The sequence below is a fragment of the Diadema setosum genome, chromosome 22, assembly GCF_964275005.1.
Source record: "Diadema setosum chromosome 22, eeDiaSeto1, whole genome shotgun sequence".
NCBI lineage: Eukaryota > Metazoa > Echinodermata > Echinoidea > Diadematoida > Diadematidae > Diadema > Diadema setosum.
This window is the reverse complement of record NC_092706.1, coordinates 12,145,792-12,164,569: the sequence shown is the minus strand read 5'-3', so window position 1 is coordinate 12,164,569 and position 18,778 is coordinate 12,145,792. Positions and strand designations below refer to the sequence as shown.

Below are 18,778 nucleotides of genomic sequence, written 5' to 3'. Positions count from 1 at the left end.
ACAACACTGCTACATTTCTGAAATATGTGAGCCTCTTATGTCATCATCCTTGTCCAGTGTCATTTGTTTTAAAGGTTTTTCAAAGTATTGTTTCTCTGCTCAAGAACCACAATAAATTCCACAAATCTATACATGGAGTTGTTGATTTATTTACTACATGATGTGAAATTATGAAAATTGCCTGGAATGCCCCTTAATATCAGACCCACTCAGGGCCAATATTTGATTTCTCTTCAATACAACAAACAGTCTGAAAATGGCATGCGTGGTGTGCACCTTGCAGCCTGCAGGTTCATTGGTTCTGTGTTTGCCATTCTGCTGACTGTCAACATGTGATAATTTGGACTCCTATTAATCCATGTTCACGTTAGCCTTTTGTCAAGGCCCTCTCACTGTAACGGGTGAACGAAGCAAGCCCAGCTGAGCACGACATCGCGAGGGCCTTTTGAGATCTGCTTCACACATTATCATTCATAACACATGAACCCTAATGAATTGTCAAAATTAACGACCAATAGAATGCGCGCTCCCCACATCCTTCGTCTTGGCGTGTCTGGCCTGTTCGCATGCCACCGGTGAAGGTCTACAGACGTGCTGATTGGTTGACTTTTGCTCCTGAAATCGGGGAGCAAAAGTCAGTAATTCAAAGGGCTAACAAAAGGAGATCTCAAAAAGCCGTCACCTGGGCTTTCTTAAAGGTAGGGGATACCTTTTACAGACCTCCCAAAATGCAGCAAAACATTAAATATGAACCTCAGGGGACTTGTTTAGGCCACTGCTGAGAAATTTGGAAGTCAACAGTTATCTACAATTTGAATGATGCACAAAACTCAACTACTCAGTAGTTCTGTGTGTCAGCCACACTTAAGCCTTTTTGTTGCAGTCTTCTGTATATTTTTATCTATAAACACAAATCTAAAAGTATAAGAGCTGATGTAATAACATATAAAGTGTGTGGCAAGAATGTATATAGAAATGTTTGTAAGTTTTGATGAACTTTCTTCACAACATATACATGATGGACACACATGCAGTGCATGGGTCTGCAAAGGTAGCCTAGTAATGTACTGGAATTTACGGTGAGCCCCGAAAAAAATTCATTTCAAAATCTAACGGTCAATAAAAATGTACTAAATGTTACCTTCCACTTTCAATACTTTATGGGAGTTTCTAAAATGATACTCTCTTCAACATACCACTGTATTTATACAACTCTTCATTTAAGGCATGCAAATGGGATTCCCTACCTTTAACCATACAGCGAGAGGGCCTTGACAAAAGGCTTTGTTCACGTCTGCTCAATCCCCCCCCCCCCCCCCCCCCCAACGACCGGAACGCCACGTGTGTGATATGTAAGCTCATGGCCATGTGACGGGTTTTCATGTTTTGAAGTGATCAGCACACATTCATTGTCTAGGTGCCTGTTTCCCAAAGTCATGGTTTCATTGTTTCAATGGTAATTATGTATCATGCTTCTTTGCCTGTCCTTGAGTCTTTTCACCTATTTCTTATTCATCTAGAGCATGAATCCACCTTAAGCATCATGGGCACTAGCAAAAAACAAAAACAAAGCAACTTGGTATGAAGTTTGATTAGTAATATGATATGTTTTACAAGCCTGCCAAGGAAGTAGTGAGTAAACTCTTGTAAGCAAGCAACCCATGGGACCAACTGCTCCATTTACCTAAGAGCGTGCACGTTTTCATCATAGATAATCAGCCATAAATGTACATGTACTTGTACTTTAAAACACGTAATCACCATTGTGGATTAATGAATCACTGTGTAGCAGGATAACATTATGGGAAATGCAAGATTTCTGCCCCACAAGCAAGTTGAAGGAGTCTTTCACATACACAATGTTTTCAAAATGAAATCAAAGAGCAATGTTCCAGTAATAAACATTTTTTTTTTTTTTATCCAACTGCTGATCAAAGCAAATCAATTCAGCAAGACACAACTGTGATTCCAATGCCAATACAACGCTGTACATAGGATCCCTTTTTGGCTCAGTGGATAAAACTATGGACTCTCAATTGTGAGGCCTCTGGTTCAAGTCCACTATCAACAGTGATTGTGGCCCTTTGCCAGGCACTGTACCATCATCACCTAAACCTAGCTAGGACTCAGTCTCACAGCAGGTGGAAGGTGCCTAGATCCAGTGGTCCAATGGTTGCTTGCTCATTTACAACGTACATATGAGCACTTCCCTTTAATGTAAAATATTCCCAGCTCACATCAACACAGGCACAAATAACTATAAAACTCAAAGAGGGGTATACTGATGAGGGGAATAAACTTTATTCTTTGCAACAGATTGACAAACTGCCCTACATCAACGTAAATAAGCACTGAATTGATCAGTGTTTTAGTAGTAGCCATGATAAAAAAAAATCATGGGCGTACGTACTTATGGCTACTACTAAAACACCGATCAATTCAGTGCTTATTTACGTCAATGTGGGGCAATTTGTCAATCAGTTGCAATGAAAACATCTCAACAGAAGAATTTCATGAATTTGAATAACGTTTATTCTGTCTGTACATTCTTATCACAGATCTTCAATCATTTTTATGTAGACTTGTGTCTGTATAAGTTGAGCAAAAATAGATTGGGAAATAATATATTCTCTGTGCAGCTAGACGTACAGCCTCAAATCTTTTGTAAGGCATCAGCATCAATGAGTTTTATCGAAATGTAAATGGAGACTTATGTCCTTCTGATATATAGTGAATGTGCGGGGAGCAGAGGTACTGAAAAAGTGGAAATTTTCGAGGTGTTAAATTTTTTGCGCATTTTGCGCAACCAGGAACCAGCGCGAAAAATAAAAGCACACAAATATTTTTGCAATTGCAATATAACCCATGTTCCAGTAGTTCATGTCTGGATTCTGCGCAATTAAAAACACTTGAAACTCCTCACCCAGCCAAGCGCTAAAAATTACTCCAGGAAAATATCCACTTTTCATAGTTCAAGCATCTCTGAGTACCCTGGTACTCAGTTCTGATTGGCTGATACCTGACTTACAATGTATGTTTGATTGCATAAATCTTTTAATGCAACAGGGCCCAGGTCTAGTAAAGTATCATAAATTTTAGGGTACTTTGTTTATAATATTTCATTTCAGGTCTTTCTTCTTCTTCTTTTTTTTTTTTCATTTTTCCCATGCCGTTTTGTTGCCTAGCAACCTGCCACATTCCATTAATCGGTCTTCATGTCTCTCGACAGCATACGACTCCTGCTCTGCCCTCTTGGAAGGCGGGGCTTATCTTGGACCAGGAGTTTGGCAACCCGAGGGATGTACCCTGCACCACTATTCTATCAAGTAAGATGGCATTCATTCTGTCATTCAAGCAGGGGTGTGTGACAGAAATATAAATTTTTACAATCCTTTCATATTATACCTTTTACATACATTGTATGATTTCACATCTATAGAATAAGTTAACACATTCTATCAATCAAACCAGCCTAAGGGGTGGCCTTCAGATGAATATTAAGTTATACGATGTGTTCAAATCATCTTGGAATGATACTTTATGATTTCATATTATATGCATTTTTTTTCACATTGGATTAGCACACAAAAATATGCAATTTATAAAAACAACAATGTAAGTTTTAAGAATCTTATTCTCAATTCAATTCAAATACTCATGGTCAGACAGGCTGTGTGTTCTCATATCTGTTAAAACTGCATGTACCATGCTTATTTAAAAATACAGTTCACTTTTTGCTATGAAAGTTTCTATCATTCCATAACTTTTAGTAAAATCACATATACTGCGATAGGTGGGAGACCTCTTATTATACCCCCGCCAAACGAAGTTTGAAGGGGGTATATAGGAATCAGCGGACGGTCGGGCGGTCGGGCGGTTGGTCGCGCGGTCGGTCAGGCGGTCGGTCCGTTGCAAATCTTGCGTCACGAACTACTTCCTCAGTTTTCAACCGATTCCCATAAAACTTGGCACAGATGTGTGCCTTGGGTTGTAGATGTGCAAGACGTATTTTTTGACAGTACCCAAAAGTACGTTGCCATGGTAACGGCATATTATGGGCAAAAATGGGTACAAATCTTGCGTCGCGAACTCCTCCCACAGTTTTTGATCAATTTTTATGAAATTAGGTACAGATCTTCATCTGAATATGTTAATGTGCAAGACACATATTTCTGCAGTGGCAAAAAGTGCGTCGCCATGGTAACGGCATGTTATTGGTAAAATATAGGGCAAAATGCTTCATGGCAAAACTGCTTCATCAGTGTTCTTCCAATTCTCATGGAATTCATATTGAATGTTTGTCTTAGGATATAGGTCAGCATGACACATTTCTTGACAGTGACAAGAAGTATGTTGCCATGGTAACAGCTCACATATTATGAGCCAAAATGATGGAAAATTTTGTGTTGCAAACTACTTCCTCAGTTTTTGCCCAATTTCCATGAAACTTGGTACAGATGTGTGCCTTTGGTTGTAGATGTGCAAGACGCATTTTTCGACAGTACCCGAAAGTACGTTGCCATGGTAACGGCATATTAATGGCAGAAGATCAAGGAAAGATCTTGCGGATTTGACTACTTCCTCAGTTTTTTGACCAAAGCTTATGAAATGTTGTTTTGACCAAAGCTTATGAAATGTTGTTTGGCGGGGGTATAACCAGTCGCTGTAGCGACATTTCTAGTTTACAACTGTACCCTTTCCGTCCCCACTGTGCACTCATTGAAATTGCTGGTTTCAGGACTAAAAGAAGATTGACACGTCATTGTGACGGCAAAATATTTCCCCTCGCTTCTTTTGTACAGGATGCATCCTGACATTACACAGGGTTCATTGGATGTGAATTTCCCAAATGGGTGTGGTTTGTCAGGGAGTGACCATAAAGCTTTGATTTCATACAATGCCAAGCTCGTTGATGTTCGGTGAATGGCCAGGGTTATTTGTTTAGTGACCCTGCTATTCATCTGGGCAAGATTTTTTTCTCTCCCCTGTTTGCAATGTAGTATTCTTCTGTGAAAAAATAAAAAAATTAAAAAAAATAAATCTTAAATAAAAAAGACACACATTATATATCAAAGACCAGCGACAGTGGAGGAAATTAAAACTATGGAGGGATGTGAATGCTGCATAATTAATAAAAAAAAAAAGAATAATATCAAACAAATTCTACAAATGACGTAAGGTATGTAGCTCTACCATCAATAAAAAGAGTATCTAAGCATAATGCATCTATTATGTCATAATTTCTGCAAGAAGCATGAAATTGGTCTAAAATACATTGCGAAGGGTAGAATTTTCCTTCAAAATTATGTAGTTCTTTAAATAGTTTTTTAATTAATCATCTTCTTGGCGAGTTAGCGCTTAAATTTACATACAGCAGTAGTTATATTTTGGTCTGAGCTTTCATCAGATTTACAACATCTCAAAAGAAAAAATAAAAGATGATAATAAAATATCCTATGTGCATGTAAGGCAGTTTAGACTTTTAATGTACAGTTGAACCTCTATTATCCGGCCTCCCTTTATCCGGATCTCTCTATTATCCGGACGCAATCTCGCTGTGATTTTTTAATCTTTTTTTTTTTAATAATTATGGGAGGAAAGGGGGATTCCCAACGGATACATTTCTTAATAATTATTTAGGTAAATCATCCCAAGAATTTATAAAAGAAAATGATTTCATTCTTGCAAACACGAACCTCTATTTTGGAGTCTGTTACTGTGTGTAACAATGAAAAGGTTGCAGCATACACATTACTACATGTGGTACTACAATGGGCTACATCAGTACATGTGTATACAATATGTAGACTCTACATGTATAAAGCATTGAGTCTCCCGTATCTGGCCAAATCCCTTATCCGGACGAGCCCCGGTCCCGACTTGTCCGGATACGAGAGGTTCAACTGTACCTGTAAAAGTAATACATGTACTTGAAGCAATTTGCGTGCATGCGATGAGTTCCCTTGTTCAGTACCAAGAAGGAAGATCAAAGTTCCAATCAGACTTACATGTATACAGCTCTGGAGGTTTAAAGTGATGAGCAAATATTAACCAGGATGTTGTTATCATGTTTCCATCTAAAAGTCCAATTTGCACTCTTTGGGTTTACTGGTACCTTGAAGCCCCAGACAGTCGTCTGTGTGTTTTTTTTCCCCAAACATGTCAAATATTTTCACTCGCAGATGAAAGGTTAAGATTAGGGCCATTCACACTTATGCTGAAACACAGTGTGGTACTGTAAAAGTGGAAATTTTCGCAGTGTGGAAATTGTTGTGCATTTTGCGCAACCAGAAGCTAGTGGGAAAATAAAGGCACACAAATGTTTTTGCAGGCCATATATGTTTCTGTAATTGATGTCCTGATTCTGCGGAATTAGAGACATGCAAAAATCATCCAACCTGACCTAGCGCAAAATATTACTCTCGCAAAAATATCGTCTTTTATAGTATTTCATGATGTGAATTCGAATACCTTGCAAAATACTGCAGTATTTGCAGTGTTGTATTCAAACTAATGGCAATATTCTAGTGTGAATCCTTCTACAAAATACCACCATTCATATTTTTCATGTGACCTGAAACATTCCCTGTCTTCTTTCTGTGGGAGATGCGTATTAGATGCAGCGCTATATGCACGAACAGTACCTCGAAGAAGTGTACAGTGTATTTTCAGGCCAGAAATACAGCAGTACTGTAAAAGCTGTGATATTTTTGTGAGGGTTTGATATTCACAAATTTCACAAATCACTGTTGAATCACGAAAGGTGATAGTGTCGCCATGTGGTAGGGTAGCGTACAATTATACTTATGATAGCCTTGGTGCCAATTGTGTAAATAAGATCTTGCGAAAATGTCCTTTACCTCCCAGTTGGCAAAAATATCTGTACATGAAAATATCAGCTAATACAGTAGGGGCCTACTGTATACGCTGTAATTTTCGCGTACATAAATTTTCGCGAATTGCCGATGTCACACATTTTTGCGAGTGGTTAAATTCGCGATTGGGGGACCAGAGAAAATGTGAAGTGGCAAAGAAAGTGTGAATTTTCAACTTACTAGCAACGAATGCTACCACAGCGACTGGGCTGTGTATACTAGAGATTCTAGTAGTTAGACGTGGACATGCTATATGAACGTAAACAAGCTTAGCCAGTATGGTCTGTTCGGTAAGCCGTAAAATGATTGTATCGTCAAGGCAAGGGATTCATTTTGGAAGGTAATATTTTCGCGTGTTGTTAATTTCGCGAATAGCTCCCGACTCGCGAAATTCGCGAAAATAAAACCCACGCGAAATATATAGCGTATACAGTATTTCATGAATGAGAACAGTACCAAGTGAATTCTCATTTAGTGATGGTGAATTATGTAATCTGATTGGTCAGTCAACCACGCAATATATCCTCGCATTACGTGAATGAGGTTTTTGGTCCGTCGTATTTCATGTTTCACGAATTGCATTCATATCGTGCATACAAGTACATAAGGGTATGGATGCGCTGATCGATTTTGTGTAGATACCAAACATGGCTTTAAAAGCTGGCAATGTGAACATTAAAAATTCATCGAAAAGTGACTGATGCAGAACTCATTCAGGCTTGAAATTTAGATCTAGGGTGTCTAGCCTTCACACTAAATGATAAAATTGCTGCCCCTGCTTGATATCACATGATAACGGGCAATACCTGCAGTCTGGTGCCATATTCCGTTTGATTGCGATCAATCGAACACAAATTGGCAATTCTCTGATGTCACATTTTATATGAGCTCACCCCACAATTGCTCTGCACTATAGAATGTGAAATATGATTTTTCCCATCTACAAAAGTACATTTGCAGTCATGCATGAATGCTTAATGCAATCATTTTAGATATTCCTCTATACAGCCCCTGCATGCAAAAAGAAAGAAGATGGAATTTAAAAAAAAAAATCAAAAATGTATTTCGTCATCAATAATGAAGAGAAATAGATTGTTATGGAATTTTATGCACAGGGCAAATGGAAGGTAAGCTCACATACTACCCTTCATAATGGAGTTGCCAGTTTGTGCTTAATTGATCACAACTTTAAAAAAAGGTTATAACTTTCTTAGTTTTGATTCAGAGTCTGCTCAAACTGTCACTGTCCTATTCTTCACACACACACACACACACACACACACACACACACACACACACACACACACACACACACACACACACACACACACACACACACACACAAGAGGTCCTCAGAGGAACCTTTCCATAAAATTCCATACATTTAGTGACTTGTTCTAGTGTGCAGAAAGTACCATATGTAGTACTCGTAATTGCATAATCCCAGGAAAAGCAGTTTTATAAGTCATATAATGCACCAGCCATTAACATTTTCTTTTTCTTCAGACCTCATTAAACCTATTTTGTTGCTTGAAGCGCTAATTGTATCCCCCAATGAAAGAATGTTATGATGACTAATCAACAAAAGGCTTAACTTCATCAAGTTTGTTCTTTGAACCTTGTTAAAGTCAGTGACAGGTTTGATATGCGGTATACAGCTGTACATGTGCTTATTTTGAAAAAAGTGGACAAGCTCAGCTCTCTTCGTGTGATACTTGAACTTCCCAAGCACGACACATAAAAGAATACTGTATGTGGGTACAATGGTTACTCTAGAGATGTGTTCCCATGGCTCTGGGTGCTCTGTATTATGTTTCCCTCAAAAACACTGTTGGAAATAATGGGATAGGATGAAATCAACTGCCAGACGTTCCAGTTTTGTCGTGAAAAGCAGGCTATGCATGATTTAACATCAAGGTCTGACGTTCTTTCAAACACAATGCTAGTCCACTTCCTGGACTGTATTCGTAGTGTGCCCGCGTGTGTACGGACGTACGTTGATGGTGTCTGTCTATGTACACTGTATTACACAATTCACCCCTCCTTCCTGGACTGTATTCGTAGTGTGCCCGCGTGTGTACGGACGTACGTTGATGGTGTCTGTCTATGTACACTGTATTACACAATTCACCCCTCCTGAATACAGTCCAGTCAAACCTGCCACCTTCCCCTCATTTCAGGGGGAACTCACAAACGCCAGGCTCCACCTAATTTGCCAACTCCTCCACTGATTAGCTTATCGACATGCCAATAAGGCTGTATGCAAAACGAAGTCATAGTCTGTTATTCTAGACAATATGATCAGTAACAAGGTTTTCCTACATGAGTTAGGTTGTCAGAAATTCAATTTTGTCGAATAAAAATACCGTAAAATGCATAGAAATGTATTATTATTATGAAATATTCTTGTTTAGAATTAAATTGCCTACGACATTGTCGACACTAAAAACGAAACAAATATAACATGACATTGAAGTCAGACTAATCTATTTATTTCTGTGTGGGCTCTATCGGTCAGCGCGCACAGTCGGCAAGCCCGGAAAAAAAAAAGTGCAGAATCTGTCCTCGCACGCGTGACTTCGAGTGTTACCCCGCGGCCCCGTAGGTCATGAGAGCGCGATTGCAGGGTCGTTTTGAAATGCTCTTGGTCCCTTACCTGATTTTTCTTTTATTTGATAGGTAGAGGTTAAAACTTGGATGCAATCTTGCTAATTTCTCCAAGAACGACATGAAAGATCATCAAATTCGTGGCTAATTAATTGCCGATGTTACGGGAATCACAGGTACAGATATTCTTGTGAAATTCTCCTAAAAGTCTTCTTTTTCATCTTAGGTGCCAACGAAAATTATATCATGTAAAAGAGAACTAAGGTGTAATGTGATGATTTCGAGATGGTTCAGCAGCAAGCTGAAATCAAAGGGATGTCATTCCTTTTTTTTTCTCGGCACGATATACTCGACATGGTCAGATGTGAGCGTCTAGCTGTATACTTGTGTCTGTCATTAGAATAGTCTACTGCTTCTAATTGTTGGACCTCTCTCCCTCTTCCTCTCTTTATTCGATTATGTCTTTTCTTGTTCTTATAAATCAAAATATGTTTATTTGGTTTGCTTTTGTCTAACCTTCTGATTTCGTCTACTAGAAATGCTGTCTGATTATAGTTCCATTCTGCCATCAATCATTCAGAACACTCTCTCTCAATTTAAAGCATCCAAGCATCCACTCAAATAATTATACTATAACCACTAGTTTTACCGTTCACTCCCGTTAAAGTGAACCACAGTTTTTAACATTATATCGAAATTCCGCTTACAACATTATCCACTCTGTTTTTTCCTCTATTACAATAACATTTTGATCGTATAACGAATGAAGAATGCTTGCAAGGGCTTCACTACATTTGGAGGCCATTGTGCCTATTCTCTCTTTTACAGTACTACAGGCCTATATACCTAACTAGGCAAGAACATACATTATTGCACATGTAACACTCATTCACAGTAAAATATCTTTTCTCATTAATAACGACAGAGGAAGGAGCACAATCGACAAGTTGTTTTTCCTTTATAAATGTATATGGGTCAGAATGTAGAGATGTCCGTAAGATGTACAATTGAGCCAAAATTTAAAAAGTAGGATATTCTCCCAATTATTTATCTTACCTGAAAGTGTATACGCAAGCCTTAATATGAACCCAATTACATGCTATGATTTTCCCAGAGGAACAAGTTTTTATCAACCACGGAAGTTTGCCATGTCCAGAGCAGCGAACGTCCGTGAGGAATAGTACTGCACATGCTTATTCAGCTCAAAATCTTAAATATATTAAACATGTGTATGTGTTGGCAGAATATTAAGCTTGTACTCTTAACCTGTACGTAATTGTAGACAACTGATGATATAACAAAATTCGTCATTTCTGTTGAAATATTGCTCTTCCGCTGAACATTTTTCTCCACTATACGCCCATTTTACAGAAACTCAATATTTTGACCTCTTATTTCATTATCCCATACTTTAATCCTTACTCCAAAATAATAACATATCTTTTTAAGATGTATCTGATCTAAGCGGTCTCTATAATCTAACAAACATAACATATTTTTCATTACGGAGGTTCGCGTATAGCTCACGGACGTTCGGAACAAAAAATATATTGAACAATTCAGCTCTCTTGAGTTGTAAACGCATTCTATTCACAACAAACAGCGATTTCATGTCGAGAACAAACTCCTCTGCGAAATCATGAATAGATATTACCATTTCTCAATTTAAAAGTTTGTTTATCTTGTTATGCCGAGGAATCAGAGAAAACATTTTTTTTCCCATCTCTCGTAAATGAACGTACAAACGTACGTGTAATCTCAGTGACGTTGTCCATCCTTGAGAACGAATATATTTATCAAAACTTCGTTATCACGAAGTAAAGATTCGGTTCCTACATTTTGTTATCTAAAGTCTACAATGCAAAATTTGCTTATGACGAACAAGGCCACAGCTAAATATGACAAAGAACTGACATAGAAACACAAAAGAAATATGCTCCGTTATAGAAATAAGAAGTTAAGCTGGGTAAGGGCAAACGAATACTTTATAGGAAGAAATCCCTCTGCGTTTGCTCCTTGTGGTACACACTGTATACCGAGGAGAATTTGTGTGATTATATTAGTCAGTTTCGTCATAACAAGACACTAAGTCCATATAACTTGGATGGATGTTGTGACTTCGATATTATACAATATGGTTTCTTTAACAAACATTTTGTATAGCGCGTCACTTCCGAGGCTCATTATTCATACAGTTTGTCAATCTTAAATTTGATAGAGTTCATATAATCATGAAGCTTTTTATTCGATAAATGAGGAATCTCCGAAGTTCAATTGAAAGGTTTATTAATTGGAACATGAAAAATCAGGTTCGTTTATCTAAATGTGGAGAAACAAATAATTTAATAACCAAATCCTCCAGATTTTTCAAAACCTCATGATAAATCGATTTCACCTATAACCAGGCCCATTCCACTTTTTGAAGAACTCTCTAAAAAAAAAATCGAGTGAAAATATTTACTCTTAAAAGAGTGAATACAAAAAAGAGTGAGTTTCGAATGAAATTGGAGTGAATTTTGAGTGAAAATCCTCATTTTCACTCGTTTGAGAGTGACCTCAGGGATCACTCCAAAATCTTTGAGTGATCCCTGACGTCACTCCAAAATTTACTCCAATTTCACTCGAAATTCACTCTTCTTTTGTATTCACTCTTTTTAGAGTGAATATTTTCACTCGATTTTTTTTTTTTTTTTTTTTTTTTTTTTTTTATAGAGAGAACGGATCTGAAAAAAGAGTGTACCTCAATATTTAATTTTCGGATTAACAAACTTTCGGAATAAGAACACTTTTAATAAGAAACCTCCTGAATTAACTACGAACATTTTTTTTTTTCCATTTTCGGAATTATAAACCTTCGGACTTTCGGAGTAACGAATCTTTGGAAGAGCGAACGTATGAAAGTGCAACCTTAATCTAAATCATTACTTTTATATTTGTTTTCAAATAAGCACAAAAGCACAAACAATTTGACGATCTCTCTGTCTCTTAAATGTAAAATGAAAAAAATAACATCTGGGAGAGAATTACAAATTAACATTGGTTTTCATTGATGGGTATAAAAATAAAAACCATGTCATGAAAAGCGGAGGATTTGCGTGTTTTCATCAGACAATAATATTGTATTATACTGCATTAGTTTCGTTCGCTTGTGACGACATTTCGAGGAATAAAAATATAAAAAAAAAAAACTTCCCCAGAGGCATTTGGTATAACGGGAGTGCACTGGCAATTCTTTTTCTCTGTGTTTTGGAGCTCGATCCCTTCTCTGTTTCTTTTCATTTTCATTCAACTGCTTCCACGTCCTTCAGAAACTTTTCCGATTCTTCTTCAACACATGCTCATTACGGACTTCTTCCGTCATTAATTCATCCCTTTTGTTTCAATATTGTTACTGCGGAGCACTTTTTGAATTTGTTTTGTTTTGTTTTGTTTTGTTTTTCTGTTTGCTCGCAGCAGATTCGTTGAGAGAAAAATCGTCGTGAAGAGAGAGAGAGAGAGAGAGAGAGAGAGAATGTACCAAGGTATTAAATATCATGGTTATGCATCGAACGTTCGTGATGGAGACCAAAAAAATAAAAAATAAAAATGGATGCATTCTGTTTGAGATGGCAGCTATACCACACTCAAAATGCAGAATACAGGACACTCGGGACAAGTTATCCCTATCGGTCGGATTGCATACGTCACAGACATCGTTCTATTACTTGGGTCATGTTCCATGAAGGACGGGTAACTAATCGGCAGAGAGTACCTATTATAGCCTTCCTACCTCTATCAAAAATTTGAAAAAGATTGTCATTGCAAATTATAAGAAATTTGACATCCTTACAACATATGAATTGCTCAGAGGGGAATTAGGAGGTGAATTTTCAGAGAAAATATTAATTATTTGCTTTTTTTTTTAAAATCTAATTGCATGGTCCAAAAACTGCGAACAAGCCTCAATCCGCTCCAAACTTGATGTGCAGCTCCTCGGCTAAAGGCTAAAGCCAAAAGTAAAATGTATATCTTCGCCATCAAAGCAAGATGGTGTCCTACTCGATAACGTTTCAATAATTACGGACGTTCTTTTTTTTTCTCGTCTAAAAATGTAATTTCGGTTCCCATTTGACAAGGGATGGACAGAAGCTCAAAACAAACATTATCGTGCGGCTAGATCTTAGTCGATTTGGAATCAGAACAATATCGTCAATAACGTTTAATGGGCTACGATCTTTATTAGTGAATATAGCGGAAGCACGTCCGTGACGTAAACTGAGTAAAATTTTGAATATTTAAAACAAAAATGTTACGTCCCATCCAGCCAGCAGACGTACAGTTTTTGCAGGATATGTTCATGAGCTGGAATACCAAATTTTTGTATACATTATACAGTTGGGACGACAAAGTATAATTTGCAGCAGCGATAGAGATAAAAGCATCATGGACGTTCCCCGTTTGATAGGGCTGTGATATTTCAGTTGTTCTCTGTAATTTTATACTCACAAAGTTCTTATAATTTTGTGGTACATACCCACACGTACCATAAAAAAGACACATTATTAGTTTGACAAACAAAAATTATTATGAAAATAGCGTTTTTACCGTATTTTTCCTTGTCAAAAGTCAACTAAACCATACATTTCCTGCAAGGAAATTTACCAGGCTTTGAGACATGAAATAATCTGGTTTCTTAGATCATCCTGGCGTGTTCTAAGGGAACGAATGTCCGAAGGTGCGAAAACTGGCAATTGTACATCGTTCAAAATTCTCACCATATACATCTCCACATATTTATTACATGTGTAGGTGTTGAAAGAACTACATTGAAGTTTAATTTCAAGGTATCCATCGATCTTCATGGCAATGTATCACACACATGACAAAAATATGTACGTTATACCAAAAGTATAGAGCTGCATATACGCATTCTGTTTACAGTTTTACCAAGGAGCGTGTGTAATAGCTCCTTGGTTTTACATAGTCAAGTGCGGATTAGATTATTTTATTTTATATATTTATTTATTAATTCATTCATCCTTTTATTCATCCATTTATTTATTTATTTATTTATTTATTTATTTATTTATTTATTTATTTATTTATTTATTTATTTATTTATTTATTTATTTATTTATTTATTTATTTATTTATTTATTTATTTATTTATTTATTTATTTATTTATTTATTTATTCATTCATTTATCTATTTTCATTCATTTATTTGTTGTGGTCTTGGTCTCAGTCTCCGGCACAAGTCACAGAGAGATCTATGAAAGGTACAGCTGTCGGTGGTCTTGTGAATAGGAACGTGAGTAGGAACAGTCTGTCTTGACTGTGATGTACAGTGAACATAAAAAAAAAATAATAATTCCTCTGGTGAAGCTCAGTAAAAAGACAAAAGCAAATGCATGTATATACCAGGTGGTTTGAAAAATTGCAGAGCTACATTGTTTCGAGTAATATAGGTGTCATAAATAGAATGAAATTGTATATTCCACAAAAATCATTACTTATTCTATATTCGTCATTGATATTGCCTTATCTAAATTATGGTGTTTTAGTTTGGGGCAACACTCACCAGAACCTACTGGATAGAGTGTTCCTTCTTCAAAAGAAAGCTCTCCGTGTCATCAGTTATCCTTTCATACCCTCCCACTCAAATATGTTATTTGCCGCTAATAAGCTGCTAAAAATTAAAGATTTGTATTTATTTAATTTGGGGCACTATGTATACGTATACAGCAACAACTCACTCCCCTCCATTTTCGATTCTATGTTTCAAAGAAATCAATCATTCCATGGCTATCCCACTCGACGTTCCAATGAATTTCACTGACCTCTTTTACGAACAATTCTTGCTAAGCACACTCTTACCTATACTGGCCCAACTTATTGGAATTTTCTGCATAATGACATAAAAATTGCACCCTCTATATTTTCATTTAAGAGGAGATTACAGTCTTTCTTATTGCAATGTTATGTTCCTACAGAATTGAACCAGCCTGTTGGCTCATTTTAATTTCTTTTCGAAGAATTTGGATTACCAATGATATACTGTCACATATTTCTCGTCCCTGTTGTCCTGAGACACTTACAGCGTAGATTCCATCTCACTTGTATTACTTCCGACTCTATTTCTCTCTATTTTTTCATATTTCCGTATCCTTTCCACGCATCCCATTATTTTTTCGATATACAGTAGTTCTGTCGAGGATCGCTGGATCTGTTTTGCCTTTCTGTCCGTTGTATTGTTTTCCTATTCTGACAGACTTGTCTCGTTCTGTCTTCGTCTCAGTCTTGTTGTGCATGTGTGTCTGTGTGTTACTCTGTCTTCTTATTGGGCTTCCAGACTTTTTTTTCTATCTGTCTTTATTCCCATTTTTTCTTTTTTGCATTAGTTCATTTTTTATTGACATTCTGTACCTGAGGGGTCCAAATTCTACAAGCATCGCCTTTTTAGTGGGTCCCTCCATTTTCGATATTTTGTGTAATGTTATATTGTCTATATCACTTCAGTCAATTTTCATTACAACATTATTTGTTACCCCAAGGTTCTACAATTATGTTTTCTGAATTTACTCTGTTTTGATTACATGTATATGTAACCTTATTCTCTGTTACCAAAGAAAGTGAAATGTTTATGTTCTTCTTCTTTTTTTTGGAAAATGAATTAAAGTTTGAATTGAATTGAATTGAACTGAGTAGATCCACACAAATAATTTGCCGGCAAGTTTTCACACTGGCAATACCGGTACCAAAGTTGCACAGACATGGAAGGGTTGTGAAAATTTGACTGCTTTGTAAGTGAATAACACAATACACACTGGCCCTGATGAGAAAACCTTACCCCCGCGCGTTGCACATGGTGGGTATCTTTTGCACAGAGAACATTGCAAACGATGGCCCAGGGAGGTGACCTCCCTGATGCGATCAGCTGTGTCTCGTAAAATACGATTACGTACGAGTGGCCGTCACTCGTAATGCATATTCATTAAGAATGGCTACGTCTGCATATCAAATAGATGATGTCATACCACATTATCGTGCTCGCTCTGGCAGGGTAGTCTGGACGATTTTTTTCGGGAGTACCAATTGGTGGAGTGTCGCAATCAGCGGTTGGGCGCATTGGGTGGGTGCCGAGTGTGTGGGGACTGCGGATGATAAAATTCGTCCAGTATCTGGACTAACACAATGCTAGCCCAGAAGTTGTATCCCACCTATCCTTAATATGGTGCAACCCACACAGCTACATGTATGCAATGAAAGAACTCAAGAGGTCAAACTTTGGTCATTATCATGTGTTTCATCATCGGGGAAAGCCTGTACACTGAAGTCACATTATTATTATTATTATTATTATTATTATTATTATTATTATTATTATTATTATTATTATTATTATTAATATTATTATTATTATTATTATTTATTCGGCAATTGCAAAACAATACAAATGACAACAGAGAAACAAATAAAACAAGCAAAACACAAGAAAACAAAGTGTCAGGCTTTCCCTGTTGAGCTTCCCTATGGAGCCGGGTTGGAAAAAAGCAATCAAAATCACTATGACCCTTGGGCCTCTCCAACCATCAGGGAGTAGTTGAACATAAAAGAAAACAAAAAATACAATTTCAAATTGAGCATGTAAACCAGGTGGATTATTGTACAAACTAGAAATATCATTATAGCGAATGAGTATTAATTCCACCACCCCCCCCCCCATAAAAAATAATACTCCAGTGTACAAAAAAGTGTTATCAGAGTACATCTCAACAACAACAGCAACAAAAATGCCCCCTTTAACTGCACTACTAAATGATAATGTATTCTTTGCACCCAAACCCTAACCCATGGCCCAAAACCTCCGCCCCCCCCCCCCCCAAAAAAAAAAAGATCACTGTCAGACAGCAAGTGTATGATACCAGCAGGTATCAATAAATCCCACTGCAGAAATGGTGAGAATGCTGGCCACCAGATAAATGCAGTTTTGAAGTTCAAAGATGCTAACAATTGTCCCATGAAATCTAAAGGCATATTGACAGAGTAGGCCTTTCGAAAATGTGACCCTGCATCACAAAACCAACAAAAAGTCGCCAAATATGGAATTTCAGTTGAGGGCAGATTCTTAAAGAGCAGACTCTAAGCTTTACAATGGTGTATAACTCAAAATAATTGATTAATAATAATTAATTCAAGTGGACTCCCCTAATGTATCTAAATACTAGAAAGAAAGCACAAATTCTGGAAAAAGAGGCTCTGAAGTATAGGGTCTATTCAAGCGCTCAATATTTGCCAAGCCGTGCTAGCTGTGCAGTGAAAGGGACAAAACACAGGATGTAAACTACCGAAGCGACATCAGATTAAATTATCAAATTATCAGATTATCAGATTAAACTGCAATTTGGCATGCTCAATTAACCCATTCTGCCCATGAGTAATGCCAACTTTCAAAGCAGTAGAGTTATTCTTTCATAGACTTGAAAGTGAACAGTGTGTAAAGGATTTTAAGAAATGAAAAGGGTACTCTAAAACATACCTGATCATTCTATTCTCCACAAAAATGGGTTGTAGAAAAACTGCTGAAAACACACTTTCTCATTCATGTTATGATCCCAAACTAAAGGATAATGTAAAAGAAGGATAGGTCTTTCAGAAAATATGAAAAACTCAAGATTGACTCGGTTGACCAATTTCACCTTTTTTGAGTCCTCACGTAAAATCAAGGGGTGCGAATTTTTGTTCGTTTTGTGATGCAAGGTCACAAATATCATGTGTAGTTATATGATTCATTAAAGTAGAAAAGAAATAAATTTTACACATTTCCTTAAAACTTCGGAGTTCAGACAGGAGGTATGATATGAAACTTATATTTGTTTGTTTTGATCTCACATTATGATTTTACATTTCTTTGTTTTCAGCCAAGTGGAAGATAAGATTTACCATCCCAAACATGTAGGAAGTGGCTACTAAATTTATCAATTTGTTTGTTTCCTTTTCTTCATGTGTCACATTTTCAGAGATGCACCACAATGTTTGAAGGACAAGCGCATCATAATAATGGGCGACTCCAGAATGCGGCAGCTCTTTTATTCCCTGCTGAACATCGCCTCCGTACAGGCGCCGGAGGAAGCAAAAGTTGTAAGTGGTATCCACTCATGACATTGCACTTTTTTGCAGCAATTGGAGGTGATGTTTCTTTGATCTTGGGGTGACTGGAATACAAGTTTACCTGTACTATGGCCAGAATTAATCATGATAAATTAAATATATTTTAGATGAATATGACAACACATTTTGCTGTAGCCCAATAAATG

General features: G+C 37.0%; 1 protein-coding gene across 1 annotated transcript in view; it reads left to right on the top strand.

Moving 5' to 3' along the window:
* The window catches only part of LOC140245139 (N-acetylneuraminate (7)9-O-acetyltransferase-like), a 60,814-nt gene that overhangs the window by 3,836 nt on the left and 38,200 nt on the right, over positions 1-18,778 (top strand). The window contains exons 2-3 of the mRNA XM_072324738.1: positions 3,230-3,326; positions 18,482-18,602. Of these exons, the coding sequence (XP_072180839.1) occupies positions 3,230-3,326; positions 18,482-18,602 (218 nt within the window). The remainder of the gene's footprint in view (positions 1-3,229; positions 3,327-18,481; positions 18,603-18,778) is intronic.